Raw genomic sequence first — 25,193 nt, forward strand, 5'->3', positions numbered from 1 at the left:
TATTTTTGTATCTTATTTTTTTACTTATTGCAATGACTGAATATCTGTAAACTGTTTTTGGAAATTAAGTTTAAAAAAAGCAGGGTGTTGGGGGAATCACTTTTTCTTCTCTCTTTCATCAAACCGCATTTTTTGCAAGTTCCCGCAATTTCATCGCATAAAATTGCATAAATATCCCGCATATTCCATCGCATTTTTTAAGAAAACTTGCCGCATAATCAAGGATTTTTGCCCGCAACAATCACAAAAAAACTCTGCGTTTTTCTAGAAGGACTGATTTGAAATGAATTGAAAGCATTTAAGTGTTTTTAAGTAAAAAAATATTGTTTAGTAAATGAGACACTGATGGCGGAGCGTTGTATTGTGCGTCTTTATATAGCTAGGCATTTTTTCTTTTAAAAAAAACGGGTGAGCTAGATGTCGCCCCCCCCTTACAGCACTTTCTGGCTAACTTCTCACATGTGCAAATTAGCCCCACCTCTACCAGCTGTAAAACTACTTCTTTCTTTTTATTCATTGTTTCCTGTTTTATTTTGAAATACTTACCTTACTTACTTACCTTTGTTTAAAACACGTGTCAAACTTAAGGCCCACAGGACCAAATCTGGGCCCTCGCAAATTTTGATCCGACCTGCATATCACTTTAGGTTCACAATCCATTTTGGTCCGCCTAGTTGTGCGCCAAACCAGTAAGACGGGAAACGGTTTGCAAACCAAAATTACATGACACTTAAAGGTGCAATATGTAATACTGACAGCTAGTGTTTAAAAAAGTTACTGCAGTACAAATTCAAAATACTGGAGAGAGTCGTCTCCCCCGCCCCCTCCTCCCCAGACTCCAAGTTCACGTTGGTTGCCAGCTTTAGACCGCAGCATTCACAACAATGTTGCTAGATGCTTGTCTCACATAGCCAGAAATTACTTCACAGCACAGCGGAGTAGCTAACGTTAGATGCTAGTCTCACATAGCCAGACATTACTTCACAGCACAGCGGAGTAGCTAACGTTAGATGCTAGTCTCACATAGCCAGACATTACTTCACAGCACAGCGGAGTAGCTAACGTTAGATGCTAGTCTCACATAGCCAGACATTACTCCACAGCACAGCGGAGTAGCTAACGTTAGATGCTAGTCTCACATAGCCAGACATTACTCCACAGCACAGCGGAGTAGCTAACGTTAGATGCTAGTCTCACATAGCCAGACATTACTCCACAGCACAGCGGAGTAGCTAACGTTAGATGCTAGTCTCACATAGCCAGACATTACTCCACAGCACAGCGGAGTAGCTAACGTTAGATGCTAGTCTCACATAGCCAGACATTACTCCACAGCACAGCGGAGTAGCTAACGTTAGATGCTAGTCTCACATAGCCAGACATTACTCCACAGCACAGCGGAGTAGCTAACGTTAGATGCTGGCTATGTTGACAGTCACAGAAGCCCGTTATCACAAGGAGCTCTGTAACCAACTGACTGACACACCTTTTCGGCTTAGAATTACAGTAGGAATCGCTAAAAACACAACCTCGTCGTCCTCACCACCTGATGGACAGACACACTTCCTAGGTTTAGAATTAGCTACGGTAGGAACCGCTAAAAATACCACCACCTTGCCGTCTTCTCCACCCGACTGAAGACACTTTATTGGCTTAGAATTACGGCAACAATCTCTTGGTTTAAAATAATTCACATTTGTCTGCTACGTTATAAACAGCCGTGGCCCACTTGCCTAGTCCTCCAGTAACGTAGTTAGCAGGGTTAGCATGGCGGCGTTAGCTAGGACCAGTCAAGATCACTTCACTGGCTGTGTCTCAATTGTTTTTATCAGTAACCAACTCGGGTACTCTAGCTATATAATTCAATGTGAGTACACAAATGTTGAAATGACATAAAATGCCCGTCCCTAGTGGCTGTGATAAATTAGCCTGAAGCTAATGCTTACCTGTTCAGGAGGAAATTAGCCAACTCGGCGTCCTTTTGGGCTCTAAGCTGCTTCATCTTTCAAATAAATCTCCAATATTTACATATTATTTACATACATATAGTTGCATATGAAACTGGGCCTACAATGACGTGTAGGGCGGCCTAAAGCCTTTACACATACTTTTACAAAGTCTATTGTAGCAGTATATCCTTGAAGCTTAACTGTATCTGGAAATGTCATCAATGTGTGTAAATTTCAAAACAAATCACAAATAGGCAGATTTGTCTTTGCTAATAATACATGGATGTTGGACCTGTGTTTATCTAGATATATATTTTATTAAATGATTCAACAATAACTTGTGGCTCCCCCTGCGGTAACTCTAAGGACTACTGTCCTTAGGACTACTGTCCTTAGAGTTACTACAACTACTGTAGTACAACTACTGTTGAAGATCTCTGCCTCAGAGCATCGCAGAATACTGAAAACCATCAAGATGAACTTTCACAGATGAATGACATCATATTCAAGGGTGAGAAAATCATCTTCCCTACGTCACTGCGTTCAGAGATGTTGTCCTGAATATATATATTCAGGTCACACATATGCAAGTCACATGGGCATTAGTCTCGCATTGCCAGACCTTCCTCCACAGCGCTGCAGAGGAGGGTCTGGATAGTCCACACAGCGTTCCGGGATGGGAGAAAAACCGTGCTCTGGTTTATTGGCATTTCTGGAGGTTCTGTATAGAAACACACCCAGAAGGAGAGAGAGACACTTACACATCCGTCTTTCATTCAGCTTTATTCCTCTTTGTAATGTTCACATGAGCTGACACATTTATGTCATTTTAAATGTTTAATAATCATTTTCTTCTAATTGTTGTAACCGTCCTGGGGTTTTAAATATTAACTTATTTTACACACAGTGAAAAAGCTCACAGTAAACCCACCAGAGCATCACACTAACAGCGAACAGTGTGCGTTCCCTGTTAGTATAATGCTCGATTACTGCTCCATTACCTGTAGTGTTCCAAAACTCGGGGCTCGGGCCCCCTGAGTAGTTTGGGTGGGGGGGTGGTTACATCCTACATGTACAGCACAACACATTGTTATTGACAGACAACACAGCTGTCATCGGGCTCATCAAGGATTTAAAGCAACACTGATGCACTATGACAACTGTTTCCACAAGTTATCACTTTAAATTTTAAGCTATCCTTGAAACAATCAACGTACTTCATCAGCAGGCCCAAACGGAGTCCGGTGTTTTTCTGCTTGTGGTGGTGATGTTTTAACATTCTTTTAATGTTAGTTTATTTATATCCGCAGATTCCGTGTGGCCTTGTTCATCATTCTAACTGGCCAGAATTAGATACCATAACCAGCTGTCCGACTATAAAAACGGCTTGTGAACCAGAGTAATTTAGTATTACCATATCTTCTCCGAGCTGGAAACTCCTGAGCAGTAAGAAATAAGGGCAGTGGTCCCAGGACTGTACCATGACAGAGAGGTCAGAGGTTTCATCAGCAACTCTGAAACCAAGATGCTGATTCATTAGAAACATAAAAAGAAATGTACAAAAACAAAAAACAAACAGGCATTCATGTGCATAAAAAACATTTAAAAAAAATGAAAGCTAAGTCCCGCTTTCTGAATCCCGTCCGTTAGTCACACCCCCTCTGGAAAACTAGCCCCGGGATTGACTGGTAGCTAACCCCCTCCCCTTGTTATGGTTGCAACGCCTGTCAATCTTTCCAGTCTCACATGGCGCAGAAAGAGAAACAAAGTCCCTTTTACCTTCCAGTGGACCCTATGGGACCTTTATATCGGAAAAAAAGATGTATGGGAGTGAATGGGGAGAGACAAATAATGTTTTGATCCTGTTGGAATTAAGCCATGAATTACACATACTGTATGTTTGTCAATTTAAGAGAAATTTTTGCAAGTCAAGAAAGCTAGCTAGCTAGCGAGCAAGCCGGGCAGCAACCTTGCACAAGAAGGGATATGTAGTTCACTGAGTGGTTTCACAGAAAACTAAGTGGTACTACGACAAACCTACAACAAACTAATTGACAACAGACTTTCTTCACTTGCAAAATTATCTTTCACTGACAAACATCATGTGTAATTCATGGCTCAATTCAAACGGGATCTAATAATTATTTTGTCTCAAACTACCGTACATATTTTGTCCGAAATAAGTTACTATGGGGTCCACCAGAAGAGGAGGGACTTTGCCTCTCTATTCAGTTTAAGGTGACAGGTTGAATTTTTTTGTAATTTTTGAAACAATGGGTCCTTGACTTCAGACAGAAGTAGATCAAAGCAGGGTCGTTATTTCTATCCGACAACCATTGCTATTGCTATCTGAAATTTGAACTTTCGCTGGCTGATTTTATGAGCTGTAGCTAGCTAATCAAGCTAACATTAGCTCCATGACTCTGCCAACTCCCTCTGACTTTATGTTACCAGCGAAATCTTTTTAAAACTAGAATCTTGTAAAAGCGATCTTAAATACGCACTTGATGGCTACATACACGATATGGTGCTAAAGAAACAAGGCAAACATTTGGTTTAGTTTTAACCCTACAAACTAATGTAGTTTGTTAATAAAATGCTCCTTGGCCTGGGAAGTAATGCTTGATTACTACTGTAGCAGTAGTTAGCCAGGCATGCTACTGACGTTAAAGCTGATAAACGCAGTTTAATAATTTCCTTAAATTTGATCTTGTGGTTTTCTAAAGGCTAGAAAAAAATACACCACCCTCCAAATTTTTTAAATGTCAAGTATTGATTTTCCAGCACCTCTTCAACATTATGGAAAAATCTAGAACTTGACAGGCTATGCTGTGCCCGGGCTGTGCCTAGTTACATTAGCTAAGCTCTGATTGGACAATCACTGTTCTGAGGGGAGGGGTTTAATCAACAGTCATTTGGCTTTTGTTATGTTACAACCATAGAAATAAAAAGGATAGAAAGGCCATTGGACTGTTTACCGTGGTCATTTGATTGGTACTCAACAAAATGGCGATTGTTGTTAGTTGTCACGGTGACAATATGTGTCAGTGGGGCCGTAAACTGTGTCGTAGCTCGCTGGGAAGAGAGCTGCCCGATGCAGCTCGGGAGATGTTCTTGGAGTTGCAGGGAGTGAGGAGGAACAGTTAGACCCAGCGGCAGTGGGTCAGCGGGCCGCTAACGTTTGACCCAGCGGCAGTGGGTCAGCGGGCCGCTAACGTTAGACTCAGCGGCAGTCGGTCAGCGGGCCGCTAACGTTTGACCCAGCAGCAGTGGGTCAGCGGGCCGCTAACGTTAGACCCAGCGGCAGTCGGTCAGCGGGCTGCTAACGTTTGACCCAGCGGCAGTGGGTCAGCGGGCCGCTAACGTTTGACCCAGCGGCAGTGGGTCAGCGGGCCGCTAACGTTAGACCCAGCGGGCCGCTAACGTTAGCATGACAGCACGGCAGAACCAGCCAGCCGGTGAACAACTTGTTTGTTGGCTAACGTTAACTTTTTAACTTCACCTTACCCCCTTGCCACATCGTTCACAGAAAACAAGCCAAATTAAGCTGTCACTCGTGGCAATAGCAATGTGCTTTGTGTGGATGAAGCATTGAGTCGATTTGACTCATTTAGCTGCTGGCTCTCAGCCTCATAACGCTACTCCTCCACGGCTCGTTTGTCCGTTGCTGCAAAACCGCACCCCCCGCGACTCGCCGCAAGTCGGCTTATACTGAAGTTAATACGTTCTGACCATTCTGCTACGTTGATTTGAATGGAAATGGCCTTTCTATCCATTTTATTTCTATGGTTACAACAATAGACAATAGAAGGAGCCAATCGCCAGCTCATAGGGCACGTAGCGTAAGCACTACGTTTCCATGGCAACGAGTGTAAAGAGCCCTGGAATGATCAGTTGGGATCTTTGTGGTTTGCATAAATTAGGACTTTTAGGACTACATAATACAAAAGACCTTCATAGAAAAACAAAAATAACTCTACCTGAAGCAAAAAATCCAACAACCTTAAAAGGCATTTTTTTTTACAGTGTTCATTGTAGAACAATGCCATCATACACAAGCAGGAAGAGATGTTAACCCAAAACTGAGCAAAGCTGAAATTGATTTGCTCTTCTTTTTTGTTTCTTTGAAAAGGATTCCATTTCTATGTTCTGCGTAAAAAAAAAAAAAAGAAAACTCAAAATAAACGTATAAAGGCAAATCCAAAAAGAATATACAGTTTTAAGAGAAACAATATTTATACAGTTTAATACAGATATAACTTAAAAAAGATAAATATCACTTATTTTTTTTTTGTTTGTTTTATATACAGCAAGCCAGTGCTTATTCAATGACAGCATCATCGTAGTTTCTCAAACTATGGCTTGGGACCGGGTCACTGACCAGCATCTGACTGGCACAGGTTTTAGAGGCTGGATCCCGCAGTGACTGTATCCGGGTTTCCAGTCGTATCAGGTAAGCGCTTCAAACTTGAAATGAAAATCTTCATTAAAGCGTAAGCAGCAGACAAAGGTGATAGTGGTGGTTTGGTGTCTCACTAAATGTTGCCGTCTAGAGTCGTAGATTGTGGGCATTCGGAGACATCAGTTCAATGTACTGTAAGCCAGAGATGAACAGGGCCAGGAAGGAAGGATTTTTTTTTTGTGCTACCTGAAGTCTTTTTTGAGTTTTTTTTTTCCTCATTTTCCTTGAATCTTCCTCTTCCTCATTGTGCTTTGTAATGGCAGGAGATGTCTCATGTCTAAGCATTCTCGTCCTTCCCTTATCCCTCTGGCTGGTTAATGGATAGACCTGACCTGTAACAGGCAAAATGTTCCATATCAAAAGGTATATGTATAATTTCTGCTTCTCCCTATCTCTTCTGAACAATAACGGAGTTGGTAAGTTTCAAAGAAAGCGCTTGTCTTTCCCGAAACCGACAATCCGGCAAGCACGGACACTTCTGGCAGCCATCGGCTGGGTGTGCGGAAGTGAAAAACGTAGGTGGGATTCGAACTTCTCTCTCAAGTTCTCCTTTTTCTTCACACTACAACTTCAGTCATCTTTTCCTCATTACGAGTGCGTACAACCAAGTGCAACCACGCACCATGAAAACCTTCAAGGATAGGGTGTGTGCCGTTAACCAGATTTAAAAGTTTATTGCGTCTTGCCCCTCTAAATGTCAGACGAACTACATGTCGTACAAACAAGTTCATTTCAAGCATAGCCCGGCCTTAATAATTCCATAGCCCCAGTGAATATAGGGATATACGGTACGAGTGCACACATTTCTTTTTAACCCCTCCTCCGTTCTTGTCTTTGACTTACCATTTAAAGCTTTCTCTATACATTGGACTCTACAAAGGGTCTTTTTGGTTTGACAGGAGAGGTAGGGCCCCTCTGTCTGTCATTAGGTCTGTCTGAGCAGCTGTGGGTCACCGGCAGAGTTCGAGCCAGCTTCACATCCCGGTAGGAGGGATTCTGACTGGCCACTTGCACCGGGCCTTCGCCCTGAGGATAGTAGTCGAGCTGGTTGTCGTTGTGGGCGTTGTTGTTGCTGCGGTTGTGGTAGGCGATGGAGGATGGCTGGGGTTGACCGAAGCCTCCTTTGTTGGCGGGGGTTTTGCCAGGCGAGGTGACCACCGTGTCCACTGAAGACACGGCCCAGGAGCGAGACGGGCTGAGACAGGACGCAGAGCTGGAAGGAGCTTGTTGTTGATACTGCTGGTGCACCCTCGCCGTCCTGTCGACAACGCCCATAAAAGGAGTGTCCCGGGACAAACGGCCTGCCTCTCCGGGATACGTCCCGCCTCCTGCCATGCGTATTTCCGACTGGGGAGAGGAGATTAGAAAGAGGTCGTCATGATAACCAGTAACCCCGCCCGCGGAGCTCAGATCGGAAGGTAAATCCATGTGCTGGGCGGAGGCAGACGTCCTGAAGCCTTGGCCGTGACTGGCGGGCTGCCCTCCAGCAAGGCTGCCGCTGCTGGTGGAGAAACGGACGCTGATGCTCTGGGAGTGGCCGAGAGGCCTGGGGGGAGGGGTGGGGAAGGAGGTTGGGTGGGCACTGAGCGGGCGCCATACCCCCCCCTGATGGTGGTATTGGTAATCGTGCATTGGTGGAAGGCTATCAGGAGGGCCCACTGTCGCCTCAGTAACTTCCATGGGATAGTAGGCTGCTTTGGATTGGTTGCGACTGAACTGACGGGCCTGGCCAAATCGATTTACCCCTGCCCTCTCCCCTCCTGCTTCTCTCCCATAGGCAGACACAGCTCGGGCCTGGCAAACAAAGTCAACGTCTACGTCATCTAGTGGATAAGAAGGCCCGGAGGTCAGACCAGCCTGGACCTGCAGGCTAGGCCGGATATCTGGAGGGCTCTGGCAAATGCCTTCCCCCAGCTCGGCCAGTTCTTGCGGCAGTTGGCCAAACTGGGAGTAAGCGGAACTTCCCAAAATCACGCTGGAGTGGGCCGAGGTACTGGGCTGACTGGTTCTGACAACCTGGACTTTGGCCGGTTGGAGCCACTGGCCCTGAACAGGGTTCTGCTTTTGGAAGGACCTCTGATGGGACAGGTGGTGGAGCTGCTGCACTCCCGGGTTCTGCTCCGAGGGGTGGAGGGCTGCGCTGGGCTGCGGATGCTGGCGCAGACCTCCATTTCCGGACAGCGCGGGCATACTTTCCGACATCGGGCTGGGTCGCTGCAGAGCGCTAAAATGGTGGTAGGAGGAGGACGACGGGGGAGGAGGAGGAGGAGCCGCAGAGTGAGCGGGGGAAGAGCAGGAGGGGGAGTGGGTGGGACTGGGGAGGTGTCGATACAGGTGGGTGGGGGAGAGGGAAGAGGGAGATGGCACCCCAGGGCTGCAGTGGGTGTCAAAACTTTGAGGTTGAGGGTGGAACGAGGGGGAGGAGTGACTCCCCTCCTCCTCCTCCTCCTCCTCCTCCTCCTCCTCCTCCTCCTCTTCCTCCTCTTCCTCTTCCTCAGTAAGCCCCTCCCTGTCCTGCACCTGCAGACAACCGGAGTCTCTGCACCTGGCCTCGTTGATGGAAATGGCCACGTTTGGTTGGTAAACAGGATGCGACGAAGGAGGGGGGGAGTCTTGCTGTTGTGCCACCTGCCGACACTCTTCCTTGACCCGGGACAGTAGGCGCTGGATCTCCCGGTTGGACGGGCACAGGCGGCTGGCCTCGATCAGGTCCTCCAGGGCCGCATGGAACTGTCTGAATGTTGAGAGAGAGCCAAAAGCAAAGAGAGACATAAGTGGTGCAATAATGGATGCAGAGAAGCACGAATTTGTCATTGTTTCTCTCATCCTGTCAGTGTTTCCAACTCAGTCTTAAGTCCCAGACTTGGAGCTGGTTTACTGAATTTATATATTTCCAAAAGCAAGTTGAATTTAAGACTTTTTAAGACCTTTTTAATACCATTCGGTATTGAATTTTAATACTGACTTCGTGAACATACTGGAAAAGGTATGTAGGATATAATGCGATATCAGGAAGGATTTTTTTACCAAATACTTTTATTGTAGTACTCAATAAAACATGCTTTGTGACGAAACAATGAAGGAGTTATTTATTCTTATGAAGGGACAATACAAATGTTAGACCTTTGTAGGGCTGCGACAACGAATCGATAAAATCGCTAAAAGTCGATTATTAAAAAAGTTGGCAACGAATTTCATTATCGATTCGTTGTGTCGCGCAACTATTACGCCACTCAGTCGTGGAGATAAAATTAATTGCAAGATGAGCAAACGAAACATGGTGGAGTCCTTGATGAGGAGTAAGGGAGTTTAACAGCAGGGTGAAGTCACTACACAATCCTACTTTTGTTCTGTTCTGAAGTGAGGAACGTACCGTCCCTCCAGTAGCTCTGATCTGGTGCTGGTGTTGACTCGTTATCCAGCTGACTAGCATGACAAGCTAGCGTTAGCTCGTTAATAACAGTAGTAAAGCAGGGGTGGTATAGTTTGCAAGACTAAAGACACATTTTTATTCACTCGCCTTTTTTGGCCCATTCATTTTTCAATTTGTTGTCATGTGCTGTATATATTCTGTGCTTTGTCCCATGTCAGTTATTGTTGACCAATATATTTGTGTGTGCGCGTTGTACTTTTTAATTTCATTTTAAAATTCTTTTATAGCACTTGGTCATCTTAAGCTGTGTTTAAATGTGGTGTATAAATGAACTTAACTTGCACTTACTACAATGATGGTAATAATTTAATGAATAAGCTTCAAGTGAACTTGTGTGTGTTTGTGTTTGTGTTTGTGTGTGTGTGTGTGTGCGCACGCACTCTTTGGGTTACTTACCTTTACACAACTATTAACTAAAACAAGTATGTATGTAAGTATGTATTGAGTTGGTGTAAATTAATGCTTTTTTGTTTTGTTTTTTATCTGATTCATCAATTAATCGAAAAAATAATCGACAGATTAATCGATTATTAAAAATAATCGTTAGTTGCAGCCCTAGACATGGTAAAACTAGTTATACCATGTTTTTATTGTCTATGCATATTGTAAGGCACTTTGTGACCTTTGTGAAAAGTGCTGTATAAATAAAATTGAATTACTTACTTACTAGACCTTTGTCAATGAAATTTAGGATTTTATAAAAGAAATTCAGGATTTTTAAGGCCTTGTTTTTTGAATTATATTTAAGACATTTTTAAGACTTTTAAGACCCTGTGGGTACCCTTAAAAGGTGTTGACTCAAAAGAGTAACTTTACCCAGGCTTTAAATCCTTGCTCTGCCATGTAGCTGCTTCTGCAAGTTCTGTCTGTGACTAGCACAATGGTAAGTCACAGTCGGGGGTAGTTACAACAGACCCCGCTTGACCAAATAATAGACGGAGCAGCAGCGATATCTGGCTGTCACCATCTTGGTTTTTTAAAACCGAACGTGACGATGTTCGGCCGAGAGGGTGGAGCTGGAGCTGATGACGCGGCTAAGCCATTGCTGTTTATGGTTTTAATGGCGCTGTGCTAAAAGGTAAACGCTAAAGAGCGAAAGTTTCAGAACTAAGTGAGCCATTCGGTGGAGTTTTGCCAGCTTCTAAATGTGGACCTCCTAGTACTGCATCTGCATGTACGGCAGTACACAGAAAATCTGAAAACCTTCCCTTAAAGGGATACGCCACCGTTTGTTGAAATCGGGCTTATCACGGTCTCCTCTAGCTGTAGATAGGTGGGCCAACGCATTTTTTGTGCATGCATTATTTTAGTCCGGTGCAACACCGTTGCAGCAGCGACGCCGTTAGCTTAGCGTAGTGAATGGAATCCTATGTTGCCGGTTAGCATGTTGTGAGTAAAAGTGAGCCAACAACAGACAAAAAAACAACCTAATTACTTGCACTGAGACAAAAAATGCGTTGGCCCACCTATCTACAGCCAGGGGAGACCGTGATAAGCCCTATTTCAACAAACAATGGCGTATTCCTTTAAGTTACCAGCTGAGGCTAGCGCTAGCTGGATAACTTGGTTGGCAAGGTGCTACTGAAGGGCTGAACAAGACATTATAGGCAACCAAAATGTTCCAATCATCACACAGTTGGGGGGTTTATACATATTAAGACACAAACAAGGTCAGCAGCCAAAAACAAGTTCCCGGCTATTTTAGTGTACACAGTGCCATGGTTAGCAGTGCTAGGCCTCTGTCCTGGTTGACAGGTCGACACCCTAAAGCATGCCCTGCTTTATCGATTATTTTAAATAAATGGGACCATCATTTTCAAAATGAACATCATGCTGTATTGAAGAAGACTTGAAACTAGCGATTGAAATGTTTACTGAGGTAATTCTATAGAAACAGACTTCTTTTTTGCAACAAGTGGAGTCACCCCCTGCTGGAAATGAGATAGAATGCAGATTAAAAGCACTTCTGCATTGCTTCACTTTTCAGACCCGCAAGCTACGTCCATTATTTTTTTTAAAGCAGCCTTTTTTTTTTTTTTTTTTTTTTTATTATTACAGATTTTTACAAACTGTGGAGGCTACGGAGCTCCCAAACTCCCAAAAGATGATAGACCCTTTACTTGGGTGGGTGTTTTTACATCTTTGACACGATAAGTTATTAAGTTTTCGTAAAAAAAAAAAAAAAAAAAAAGTCTTCTTACTTAACAAATCGAATGGTCACAACACCGAGAATGCTGAGCATTGGCCGTTTTCTTTACTTTGCAGCTAAACTCACAGAAAGGACAACTATCGAATATGTGTATACCTTAAGAACTTTCAGCTGGACATTAAAAGACATGCCTATTAGATTAAAAGCATAAATCGTTGAAAGGAAACAGTTCATGATTTGGTTAGGTATAGTTTGTTCAATTCAACCACGTGTCCACATGTCGCTATGGTTACCTGCGTCCACGTTTGGCGCGGGCTCGGGCATAAAAGGCTTCGTAGGATTTAGCTTTCAGCTCTAGTGCCTTGGTGGCAAACTCCTCGGCGAGGCCAAAATCCTGCAAGCAAATGAAAAAGATGGAATGATGGTACGGCAAGATGAAGGACAGAAGTAGGGCTGCTAAATCTTTTTTTTTTTTACACTGTTTGTTTTCTGTTAGTTTAAAAAAGAAAATATCAGTAGTAAACTGCAATTTAAAATGTAACGGTCATTCTTTTTTTTAGTGCTGCCTTTGAGTAACATTTAGTTTTTTTACAATTAACATTTGGAATGATAAAGGCACTTGCAGATTACAAAGTCGTACAAAATGTAAACCACACCATATGTTCAATTCACTGATCAATTAAATAAAAGAATGTCGGAAATGATTTCCCTTCATTTGTTTTAAATTCAACAAGCAATTTATTGTATTTTAGCAGATACTGAAATCAGCAGAAATGCAGAACTGAGTACACTTCAATATCCGTTTATTGATCGCAAGTAATATCGTTATTGCGATATTCACCAACGTTACCGCATATCGCATATTTCACTCATATGGTGATGTCCTGGACAGAAGATTGTGAGAGATGAAATTCATTTCAAAATAAAACGAAAAAACATATCACGGCTTACATTTACATTAGAAGTCTTAGGATTTGTGATTTTTCATGTATTGCCCAATGATGCCTGTGTGCGTGTGTGTAGGGAGAGAGAGAGAGAGAGAGAGAGAGAGAGAGAGAGAGAGAGAGAGAGAGAGAGAGACTCACATTCATCTTGCGGTGGCAGCGAGACAGGTTGAGCAGCACACACACTATCAGCTGTCTGAATGTCTTCAGCTCGTCCCCTGGAAACTTCTGGAGAGCTGACTGATAGGAGTGAGCAGCTTCCCTCACATTACCTTGCTACACACACACACACACACACACACACACACACACACACACACACACACACACACACACACACACACACACACACACACACACACACACACACACACACACACACACACACACACACACACAATACTGGTTAAATGTAGGGCTTCTCAATTATCAAAAAAAGAAAAATCACTATGTTCTGGTCAATATTGCAATCACGATTATTTAACCGATTACTCTTTGACTTTTGGAAAGATGTTGCATTTATCGCATTTAACAAACAGTGAAAACACTTCGAACTGTGAATTTATTTTATTTTTTTATACTTTTCCCATTGAACCTTTGTTTTTCATCCAGAAAACAAGACAAAATAAGAGTTTACTTAAAAAACGTAATGTGCAACAACAAACTTTTTTTTTTCTTGCAATTACATAGTTTTTGTGATTGTAAGAAGTTGGAAAAAAAAATGTGTTTAATTGCATTCAGTGGCAAAGTTTAATGTGTGTGTGTGATAAAGTTTGCCTGCGCTGGCGAGCGTTACCTTGTACAGTCGGTCTCCCTCTTGGATCAATTTACTGAGCAGAACCATCAAGATGTCAGGTTTAGACGTAGCCATGGCCCAGGTCGCTGGTCCACACACACACACACACACACACACACACACACACACACACACACACACACACACACACACACACACACACACACGTTAATTTACCTCTGCAAAAGAGATTACTGTATGTGCTCCCTCCTATTTTTCGGTGAGAAATGCCAGTATTCTAGCACTTTGATTGGAAAACACGTGATTGCTTTATGTGTGGGTAGCGCCACCATGTGGCCATTTATAAAACACCTGGCTCATGACTACTGAGGCACAAAAGCAAAGATGGATTCCTTGCTTCCACAAAATCAGCATGAGCCCTTTTCTCTTTACACATTTTTCACCATCTTGACTGTTTTTCCAATCCTTTTTCCAAAACAGTTTGACATTTTGGGAAAACACTTATTTGCTTTCTCTCTGAGAGTGACAGGATTCCACTCTCATGTTTGTATGGTAAATATGAAGCTACCACCAGCAGACGGTTAGCTTAGAATAACAAATAAAAAAAAATTTAAAAAGGGGGAAGAGCCAGCCTGACTGTGTCCAAAAGGGAACAATATGAATAAACACTTTATATTATATATTATATTAAAAGTCTTGCAGACATTTCATTACATTCATTCACATTAACTGCCTTAACTCTCGAACCTATCGTGTTGATGGGAATATTTAAACTTCTAGCAAACATAATACAATATAAGGTATTTCCCCTCATTATAGCAATAGTTAAAATAAAATGAAATAGTATAAAATAACTGCATCCCTGCTTCTGATTCCAGATGGGGACAGTTCTTGCATGTCGAAACCCTCTCTTGCCGCCATCTCCCGTCTGAATCGCTAATCGCGGGAATATCATGTTCCTACCTATCTTGGCGCCCTTTTTGAGCAGAGCGATGACAGCCGACGTGTTTCTGCAGCCGACCGCCCGGTCCAGAGGACGCATCCCGCTGCAGTCCACGTGCTCCACCGACGCACCGTGATCCACCAGGTGCTGCACCTAACACAGAAACAGACACAAGCCAGGGCAACATTTAGCATGTTTTATTGATATGAAAAGGCTTATTTCTAAAAAGGGAAAGGAGTCTCATGACCAGCTTTCATCGCTATTGTTATCAATAAATACTAATACTTATGTTTAGAGATGGTCCGATACCATTTTTGGCTTCCTGATGCCGATTCCGATGAACTTGCACATCGGCCGATACGGAGTACCGATCCGATACCAGTGTGTCATATATTTTATTATGTTTTATCAGCTGTATACTGCTATCCCCGTATGGATGTGATATGATTTCTATCTTTGTTGTACTGTCTGGCTCAGGGATAAACTTTTTGTGAAACATGAACAAACACAAACAATGTACGCCATAGTTCTTTATTTTATTATCCAGTTTGACAGTGAGTCATAATGGAAAAAGAATATAAACAAACTACTTTAAAGTAGATTTTCTTCGGGGCTAAATAATCAGATAGGTGAATTAAACTCCAGTACTTGCCGATACCAATACCAGCATTTTAGGCGGTAAATAAATAAATAAAAAGGCCACTAAACCAGAGTTTTTCTCCCATCCAGGAATGCTGTGTCCTCCACAGCGCTGTGGAGGAAGGTCTGGCAATGCTAGACTGTGACAGGGACATACACACTATTTCTTAAATAAGGCAATTACGACAACTGCATCTGCGTTACACACCACTTCTGGGTCTCCGCAGAAGGCAGCCAGATCCAGAGGCGTCCGTCCACTGCGGTCAGCGTGACTCGTGGCCGCGCCTCGCTCCACCAGCTCTCTGACCAATGGGAGCTGGCCTTTCAGACACGCCCAGCTCAGCGGCGTTAACCCCTCCCTGTCAGCCTGCTCCAGAGAGGCTCCTGGGAAAACAGAGAGGCAGAGGCCCGAGACCTTTTTCATAACAGTATACTAAAATCTCTTCTATGTCTTTTATATCTATGAATAACTTTAACTAGCGTCAGAGTTAACTTGTGGTTGACTTGACACATCAATCCATGGAGGGGGAGATACCCCAGGTGAATAGGAAAAAAATAATTAACCAATGGATCTCACCATGAATCTTCCCCAGTTGATTACTTACATTGAGAAATATATTTTTGTATTACAAGTTTTCTGAAATGTTATGTCTAAAAAAAACAAATGAGGCATTATCTTATGCCAACTTTTGGTGAATTTAGGAGAAATTTACAGGCGCAAATAGACAAATTGGGGTAAAATAAACATCTAAATGTGTATTTTGGATGTCTTTTCCCCAACAGCCTGAAAGAAGACATGCTACGGAAGCAAAATAGCCCCAAAACTCAAAATTGAACAATGAAGTTTTTGCCTGTAGTGTCTCGCCTTAACTAAATTTCCAATTCAGGTGGAGTTTTTTTTTTTTCTGGGTGTGTAAGTTGAATTCTGTTCCTGTGTTAATGTTGCTTTTTGGTCATTTGCTAGTATTTTAGCTTGTTCCAACGTTTTGCTCAAACTGTAGGTTTTTCGGAGTTTCTGTTGTAATAGTAAAAAAGCATTTCTGTGCGTTAAGAGAGACCCACGGCAGCTCTTGCACCCTCTGTTGCCGTGGTTTTTAATACCGTCAATACACGGGGAGGGGGTTACCATGATCCAGTAGCAGCTGGGCGGTGGTGATGTGTCCCTCTGAGGCTGCCGTCATCAGAGCAGTTCGACCCTGCTGGTCGACCATGTTCACCTCCACCCCGTGACTCAGCAGGAGCTCCGCCACCTGAGCGACAGACGCAAACGGAGACAGACGCTCAACATTTCTGCGGAGGAAACTCACAGGCTTTTTTTTGGGGGGCATTTTAGGCCTTTATTTGTATAGGACAGGCAAAGACATGAAAGGGGAGAGAGAAGGGAGAACGACATGCAGCAAAGGGAGGAGTACACCTCTTTATATAAGCTCTACAAGGTGAGCTACCCAGGCGCCCTGAGGAAGGATATTCTAACAGCTCACTCACTGAATCTACACCCACTTTCAACATCTTATCCCGGTTCAATTTCATCTCTGTTAAGAAACAATCTAAGTTGTCCCGGCTCGTTGATCAAGCAAGTAAAACTGGCCAAACCCAGACGTCATTATCAGTACTACACACCCAAGCAGTTGCGTAAATCTTTCCAGTGACAGCCATCAGGCCATCACTATAAAGTCCCTCTAGCCAAGACAAACACTTACAAACACTCCTTCATTGCCACTGCAATAAACATGTTAAATAAAAAGTAATGACCCACACACCCACATTCTACATCACAAAGATACATAACAGCTACAAGTGTATGCACTATACAGGATTTACCCTATTATACTTTATCGACAGGAATCGATAGGTCATACAGGAAACAGCCAGCCACAAATAGTCTATAAACAAAACATCAGGCTGTCTTTGAGATTTCACACGAACAACGGTTAAAGTTACTCAGGCTACTGAAGAATGCCATAATACAAGAAAGGGCAGAGCAGGCTCTATTTCCTTAGGAGGCTGGGGTCCTTCAATGTCTGCAGCAAACTCCTGCTCATGTTCTACCTCATGTCTGTCATGGCCAGAGTCCTTTTCTATGCTGTGGTATGTTGGGGAGGCAGCACTAGGAAGAGGGATGCTGGACGACTGGACAGGCTGGTGAGAAAAGCCGGCTCTGTGGTGGGCACGGAGCTGGAGTCACTGACATCAGTTGCAGATAAGAGGACCCTGAGCAGACTGCTCTCTATAATGGACAATGACTGCCACCCCCTGCACACCACTTTCTCCAAGCTCGGTCTCGGTCTTGCAAAACAGACAGGCTGCGTAGGTCCTTTGTCCCTAGGGCCATTAAAAGTCTTATCCAGCCAATAACCGACAAGCTGGTTGAGTCATGAATACACATTGGGGAAGTAGCCTACGTGCTAACGCTGCTACAGTGATGGCTCAACCAGCTCCTTCTTGTCGGTTATTGGCTGGAACACTGTTTGTTATGGTTCGTGGGGCAGGTTGGCGCAGTTTGTTTTTGTTGGCGTTTGTGGAGCCTAGGCTGTCTACAGAGACCGCGTTTTTTTTTTACAGTGTGTTCAGGGGACAGGCAGCTAGCAGATAGTGAGTTTGCTGTATGTGACGAAAAATGTTGTTGCCTAAAAAACGCGTCACATCACTTAGAGCACCTTTAAGCTCTTCAATGCTACACAGAAGGGGAGAAGTGTGATGGACTTAAGTGTTTAAGTCTACTCTGCACACTGCCCTTTGTACCATGCCTTCATCTGGGTGCCTTTATACATACACCTAACCTACCCTGGACTGGACTGATTGGCACTGTTTGACTCCCTTACTGACTAGATTAGCCACCTGCCCATTTTGCTAGCTTGCCTACATCACGCTGTCTTTTTGCCTGTATGGACAGTTTTCAACTTTAACCCTTTTCTTCAAGTCTTTTACTAGTGTCTATGTATCGTTAAGTAATAATTATTCTATTTTTGATATATTGTGTTGCCTGTTGTACTTGAATAGATATAGAATTTGCACTGGCGCTATCTTGCACTACGATACCATTGCACCTTTCTGCATTTCTTTCCACACCGCTCCTTTAAACATGCTACAACCAAACTTTACTGTAAGGGCACACTGTTGATATCTTTCTTTGTATTTTTGTAGTATGTGTGCGTGGATGTCATATGTCATATGTCTGTGTGCCTATGTGTATGTATGTTGTGTATAAGTTATTGGACGCCTTAATTTCCTTCGGGATAAATAAAGTATCTATATCTCTAATTCCTCCGTTAAATTAGGCCTAAGCGAGGCACCCCAAGCTTCCATCCTTAACCCTTTTGCCAGCAGCGTGTTAGCATTTGAACAAAGTGCTGTGTGTCCACAGTGTGTGCAGACTGTAGTTACAGTATTGCCTGAGGCCTTTTGGAGGAGCAACACTTAGGTTTTAGTTCGTGATCTCCCTGCAGGGAAAACAGCCTCTAACATGTTCCGTTTGAGCTTCAACTTTACTCTGCAAACAAAAAGGTATTGGGAGTTGCACCTGGAATTGCCTCCAGCCTGAAAATAAACAACAAGAACTTTGCTATTAAAATGTGAAAAGGTGAAATGAAAAAACAGGCAGCTGTTACTTGCATCTATTCTGAATAAAACCAAAGGATGCAGCCAATGGCCATGTGTGACTTTGCTCAAGATGCAAATACTGTCAGCTATTCCATCAATCAATAGGTGATCTCTCTCAAGGGTTAAAGACAACACAAGGGTTAACAAACAGCCATGTGTATATCGGCTCTTCCAGTCCCTCCACTGCTGGCTGTCCCAATTTAACGAGAGAGAGGAGCAAGAGGGGTTAGGAGGATGGTGACCGGCCTCTGACGAGCTGTTACCACCACCATCTGGTTTGCTTTTTGCCGTGGCTATATGATGCTAACTGCAGAATGGATTTCAAGGACTTTGCGCGCCGACTAATGGCCTCCAACGTTTATATATTTTCCACGAATCTTTGAGTTAACATGTACTAAACATGAGTTGAATTTGCACCGCAGCGCCGCCACGCCTTGATGCTCATGACAAGAATAGCACGTATAGTTATCTTTACTGAAGTGAATTAGGTTTAAATCGCCAGCATCCATGAATGAATGATATTTTTGCAATTTTACACATAATAATCCACGATGATCACATTACACAAAACTGAAATTGCACGTCAAAATGACAGAATTTCACAAATCACCTTTTCAGGGGAGCCCATGTCTTATTAAGGGGAGCCGAGCTCCCCCTAGCTCCCCTGTAGTTCGCACCCTGTGTATGTGTGTGTGTTTTCTGTGTGTTCCACCATACCTGCAAGTGGCCACGTCTCACAGCACTGAAGAGGGGAGCCACGCCCCGCCTGTTGCCTTGCTCAACGGCAGCGCCCTGATCCAGCAGCAGCCTGCAGACAGCCAGCCTGCCGCTTCCTGCTGCGGCTGTCAGAGCTGACACAGAGATACAGACAGACAGAGAGGGAGGCAGAGGGAAACAGGTTTCCTAAATGTGAACATGTACGTTTCTGACAAAAAAAAAAAAAAAAGAACAGCATGAAAAACATATTACAAAACAGGGTCTTTATTAATGAATTAATACAAATTGCCCCTGTTTCTCATTGAATATTGACCTCTGCTTGCAAGGTGATTGGGATGATCAAAAGGACTCTTTGGCTGACTAGGAGTGAATCTGTGGCTTAGTTCTGAAAAGAACACATGCAACTAGGGCTGAACGATTTAGGGAAAAATCGAATTGCGATTTTTCTGCCAGATATTACGATTCAATTTGCGATTTCTTTCTTTCTTAAAAGTTGAGCTAAAGTTCATTATTCAGTGTGTAACAGACAAAACATGTCATGGAGCATTATGAAAACGTCTGTGAACTTATCAAGAGACAGACTGTGAACTGTCCCGGATTTAGCAAGGTTTACCGAGACTGAACTAAGCTTTGTAGCGACGGCTACATCGTAGTGAAAAGTAGAACTACTGCAATCTTGTAATGGGTAACGAAAACACCAAGTCACCTTTTTTTTTTTTATTATCATTTTTACCTTTAATTTGTTTTTTAATTGTTTTTAACTGCTCTTTAATGTTTTATGTAAAGCACTTTGAATTGCCCTGTTGCTGAAATGTGCTATACAAATAAAGCTGCCTTGTCTTGCCTTGCCTAAATAATTCACATTCGATTAATCGCAGTCTTCACGATTAGCTGATTGCATTCTTTCAAATCTCGATTTGAAAACGATGAATTGTTCAGCCCTACATGCAATGATCTACATATTTAGAAAACACTTATTTCATATATTGTGAGAAACTGAGGTTCTAGAAATAAAGGGAGCCGATGGGGTGCAATTAGGTTGAGTGGGTTGTTTGAGTTCTTATCGACTTGATTAGTAGTGGTAGTAGTAGTAGTAGTAGTAGTAGTAGTAGTAGTATTCCTACAGTATGTATGTATGACCAAGTATGAACATCTGTGGTGTAGTTGTTGTAAACAGACCTGTCTCCCCCCACAGACTGTCAGCTGTGTTGATCTCCGGTCTCTCCTCCTCTTTCTCGTCCTCCTCTGGAAGATCCAGGAGGTATGACACCATCTACACACACACACACACACACACACACACACACACACACACACACACACACACACACACACACACGACACCATAACAAATGTTATAAACACATCAGAAGAAATAGTGTGTCATGACTTACTAACACACAATATTGTAAAAGTGTGTGTTTGTGTGTGTTGGTGTGCAGAGGTGGAAAGAGTACAAATATGTTCTACTTAAGTAAAAGTACAATCACCTTGATGAACTTTTACTTAAGTACAAGTCAAATTAAAAATTAAAGATCCTTAGTTACCTTTTAACGGGGGGGGGGGTATATTGTTATATTTATACTTATTTAATTAAATCACAGTTTTTTTTGCGATTTGAAAAGGGCACAAAGCCACGGCGCGGCTGATTTTAGTTTGTTGACAGATATTTTTTTAATCGGATGTGATTTAAAATGTAGCAAAGTACAATACTTCAAAAAACTACTCAATTACAGTAATGGGAGTAACTGTAATTCGTTACTTTTCATTTGTGTGTGACTGAGAGTGTGTTTGTGTATGTGGGTGTAAGTGAGTGTGAGTTTGAGTGTGTGTGTGTCTGTGTGTGTGAGAGAGAGAGAGAGTGTGAGTGAGTGTGCGAGAGAGTGTTTGTGTGTAAGTGTGTGAGAGAGAAAGTGTGTGAGTGTGAGAGTGAGTGTGTCTGAGTGTGTGTGTGTGTGTATGTGTGCGTGTGTGAGAGAGAGAGTGAGTGAGTGTGTGAGAGAGTGTGTGTGTGTGTTTGTGTGTAAGTGTGTGAGAGAGAATGTGTGTGAGTGTGAGAGTGAGTGTGTCTGAGTGTGTGTGTATGTGTGTGCGTGTGAGAGAGAGTGAGTGAGTGAGTGAGAGAGTGTGTGTGAGTGTGTTTGTGTGTAAGTGTGTGAGAGAGAAAGTGTGTGAGTGTGAGTGAGTGTGTGTGTGTGTGTGTGCGTGAGTGTGTGTGAGTGTTTGTGAGAGTGAGTGAGTGAGTGAGTGAGTGTGTGTGTGTGTGTGTGTATGTGTGTGCGTGTGAGAGAGAGAGTGAGTGAGTGTGTGAGAGAGTGTGTGTGTGTGTGTTTGTGTGTAAGTGTGTGAGAGAGAAAGTGTGTGAGTGTGAGAGTGAGTGTGTCTGAGTGTGTGTGTGTGTGTGTGTGTGTGTGTGTGTGTGAGAGAGAGTGAGTGAGTGTGTGAGAGAGTGTGTGTGAGTGTGTTTGTGTGTAAGTGTGTGAGAGAGAAAGTGTGAGTGTGTGTGAGTGAGTGTGCGTGAGTGTGAGAGAGTGAGTGAGTGAGTGAGTGAGTGAGTGAGTGTGTGTTTGTGAGAGTGAGTGAGTGAGTGAGTGAGTGAGTGAGTGAGTGAGTGAGTGAGTGAGTGTGTGTGTGTGTGTGTGTGTGTGTGTGTGTGCAGTTGACCTCTGTGTGGCCCATGCTGGCGGCTGCGATCAGTGCTTGCTGCACCGCCTGCACCCTGCTTGCCCCCCTCTGGCCGCAGCAGGAAGTGCAGCTCCAGTCCGCACGTTTCAGCAGGAAGCGCAGCACCTCGAGGTGGCCCCGCTGGGCCGCGTGCACCAACACACACCGGCCGGAGCTGTCCACATGACCCACCTGAGTTACACAGACAGAGCCAATGGAAAACAGAATGAACATTACCAGTGGTGGATCTTTTACTTATGTAAAAGTACTAAAAATACTGTTGCATTAAAAGTCCTGCATTGAAAATGCTACTTAAGTAAAAGTATGAAAGTATCATCAGGAAAATGTACTTAAAGTATTCAAAATAAAAGTACTCAATGCAGAAAAATCCTCCCATTTTAGAAACTGGAAACGATCCAAACTGTTGTGTGTTACATTCAACCACTCAACATTACACAACCACGCACACATCCAATACATTTTTTGAGACATGCAATAACAAGGTCAAAGATATTTGACTTTTTCGTTGAAATGAAAACATGTCAATAACCTTTACATGTCTCGCCCTTCACATGTGATTCTCTGTTCCAGTGTGGCCCTCAGTGAAGTTGAGTTTGACACCCCTGATATATACTGTATTTTTGAACATGGGAATCCTTACTTTATCATTATCATTTACAATCATGTTGAACGGTATGCTTGCTGAGGATTTAGTTTTTGTTGGTTTTCTTGCCTGTACTGAAACATGCATGTTCTTATTCATCTTTTATTTATAAGTTTTAAAACATGTGTGTTTGATGCAGGGATATTACATTTTAGTTTATTTGGATTATCTGTAAGCAAATTATCAATTGTATCTCCAGCTAAGGGCAAGGCATCTGTTCAGTGTTTAGCACTGGCCAAAGCCCAATCACTGAAATTCTGTAAATGTGTTTCTGACTAAGAACCCAGCTCTGTGCATGTTGTTTTTGTGGTAGACTATTCATGCTAACAGGATGCAGAATTATTGAGAGACAACGGAAATCAGTCACACCTTCATCGTTTGGATTGAACTCATGTCCAACACAGCAAGCTATGAACGAGTCGTATTTAGACTCTCAGAACGCCAAGACCTGTTGCTGAAGACATAGAGCCCATTCATTATTATTCCCAATTTTGTTAAAGTCTACTAAAGGTATTCACCGGTTACTGTAATTTTTATTTGATGGTTTGCACGCGAGCCTGTTTATCTGTATTTTAACAGTGTGTAGTTTGTATTGTTATTTATTGATGGACATAATAGATGCAGTGTTCGAACTATACCGTGGCCTTCGTGGGGGAGCCCACTTTCTTTTTTTTTTTCACCGGGGGGAGGGGGGATGACTTCCTAAGATACATAACAGCTACAAGTGTATGCACTATACAGGATTTACCCTATTATACTTTATCGACAGGAACTGATAGGTCATACAGGAAACAGCCAGCCACAAATAGTCTATGAACAAAACATCAGGCTGTCTTTGAGATTTCACACGAACAACGGTTAAAGTTACTCAGGCTACCGAAGAATACCATAAATCCTCCGTTAAATTAGGCCTAAGCGATGCACCCCAAGCTTCCATCCTTAACCGTTTTGCCAGCAGCGTGTTAGCATTTGAACAAAGTGCTGTGTGTCCACAGTGTGTGCAGACTGTCGTTACAGTATTGCCTGAGGCCTTTTGGAGGAGCAACACATGTTCCTTTTGAGCTTCAACTTTACTCTGCAAACAAAAGGGTATTGGGAGTTGCACCTGGAATTGCCTCCAGCCTGAAAATAAACAACAAGAACTTAGAAGCTATTAAAATGTGAAAAGGGGAAATGCAAAAACAGGCAGCTGTTACTTGCATCTAAATAAGAAATGTTCATATCTCTGCTGTCACTGATCTCCTGATTTAAATAAAGAATAAAGAAAACTCAAACATTTTTGGAGACAGCGTCATTCTTCATACAACCACTGGATGGCACCAAAGTATAGATTTTTTTTTTTTTTCTTCAATTCTGCACAGTGGCTTGAAATCTTGAGAGCCACAAAATCTTGCAGGCAGACAGGTGGACGGCTACCTTAGCGGAGTGCTGACTCAGCATGGTGACGATGTCCAGCTGTCCAGCTGCGGCAGCGAATCCCAGTGCGGTCAAGCCGTCATTTGACCGAGCATCCACCTAGAAAAAAAAAACAACAACACAGAAGACACAAGCTTGGTTGCGGTAAATTGGCACAATCCTCCAATTACAACCATCAACTATATTTTCATAAAGCCAGGGACTGAAAAAAAAATTAAATGGCAATGATTCCACAAAACCTTACCTGAGCGCCGAGGTCCAGCAGCAGTGCCACAGCATCGCTGTGGCCCAGGTGAGCGTGGACACACAGCAGGGGCGCGTTGTTGAGGACGTCGCTACGGTAATCCACGTCGGCCCCGCCCATAATCAGCAACCTGCTCACCTGGACAGGTAGGGAGCCAAGTTACAAGTTAGGGCTGGGACGATATGCTTTTGTCCCGATTCGATTCTTTATTAAGGATACATGGGTGCCGGTTCGATAGTATTGCAATTTTCAAGGTCCCATATGGTGTCACTTAAACTTATATTTGTATCGATTATATGGGTCTATTAAACACTAATTTAATAGTGTAACCAAAAAAAAAAATAAAAATAAAAAAATAAGAGGTGAGTTGATTTTCCCACCCTTTTCTTAGTTTTTATAACGTTACTACTCCAGCATCATATAACGTTAGGCACTGTGGTGATAATGTGCAGTTGTTAAATAGCCCAAACGCCTGACTCGGGACCCTAACTCCTATCGCTTAATGTTTAATACTGGGAGAGATATCATGGCACCGTGCTGATCATCCTGTGCAAGAATGGTGTGTTGTGTAAGAAATGGGAGTACAGTAGCTGTCCGAAAAGGGCCTGTTTC

The 25,193-nt window shown here is 43.1% G+C and overlaps 1 protein-coding gene across 1 annotated transcript in view; it reads right to left on the reverse strand.

Annotated features, from left to right (window-relative positions):
* Nucleotides 1-2,713: 2,713 nt before the first annotated feature.
* The window catches only part of tanc2a (tetratricopeptide repeat, ankyrin repeat and coiled-coil containing 2a), a 106,821-nt gene continuing 84,341 nt past the window's right edge, over nucleotides 2,714-25,193 (reverse strand). The window contains 12 exon segments of the mRNA XM_039824231.1: nucleotides 2,714-9,145; nucleotides 12,287-12,387; nucleotides 13,079-13,213; nucleotides 13,734-13,825; nucleotides 14,658-14,790; nucleotides 15,485-15,660; nucleotides 16,403-16,526; nucleotides 19,594-19,727; nucleotides 20,773-20,866; nucleotides 22,258-22,449; nucleotides 24,338-24,436; nucleotides 24,582-24,719. Of these exon segments, the coding sequence (XP_039680165.1) occupies nucleotides 7,270-9,145; nucleotides 12,287-12,387; nucleotides 13,079-13,213; nucleotides 13,734-13,825; nucleotides 14,658-14,790; nucleotides 15,485-15,660; nucleotides 16,403-16,526; nucleotides 19,594-19,727; nucleotides 20,773-20,866; nucleotides 22,258-22,449; nucleotides 24,338-24,436; nucleotides 24,582-24,719 (3,294 nt within the window). The 3' untranslated portion in view covers nucleotides 2,714-7,269.

This window comes from Perca fluviatilis, chromosome 15 (assembly GCF_010015445.1).
Source record: "Perca fluviatilis chromosome 15, GENO_Pfluv_1.0, whole genome shotgun sequence".
Lineage (NCBI taxonomy): Eukaryota > Metazoa > Chordata > Actinopteri > Perciformes > Percidae > Perca > Perca fluviatilis.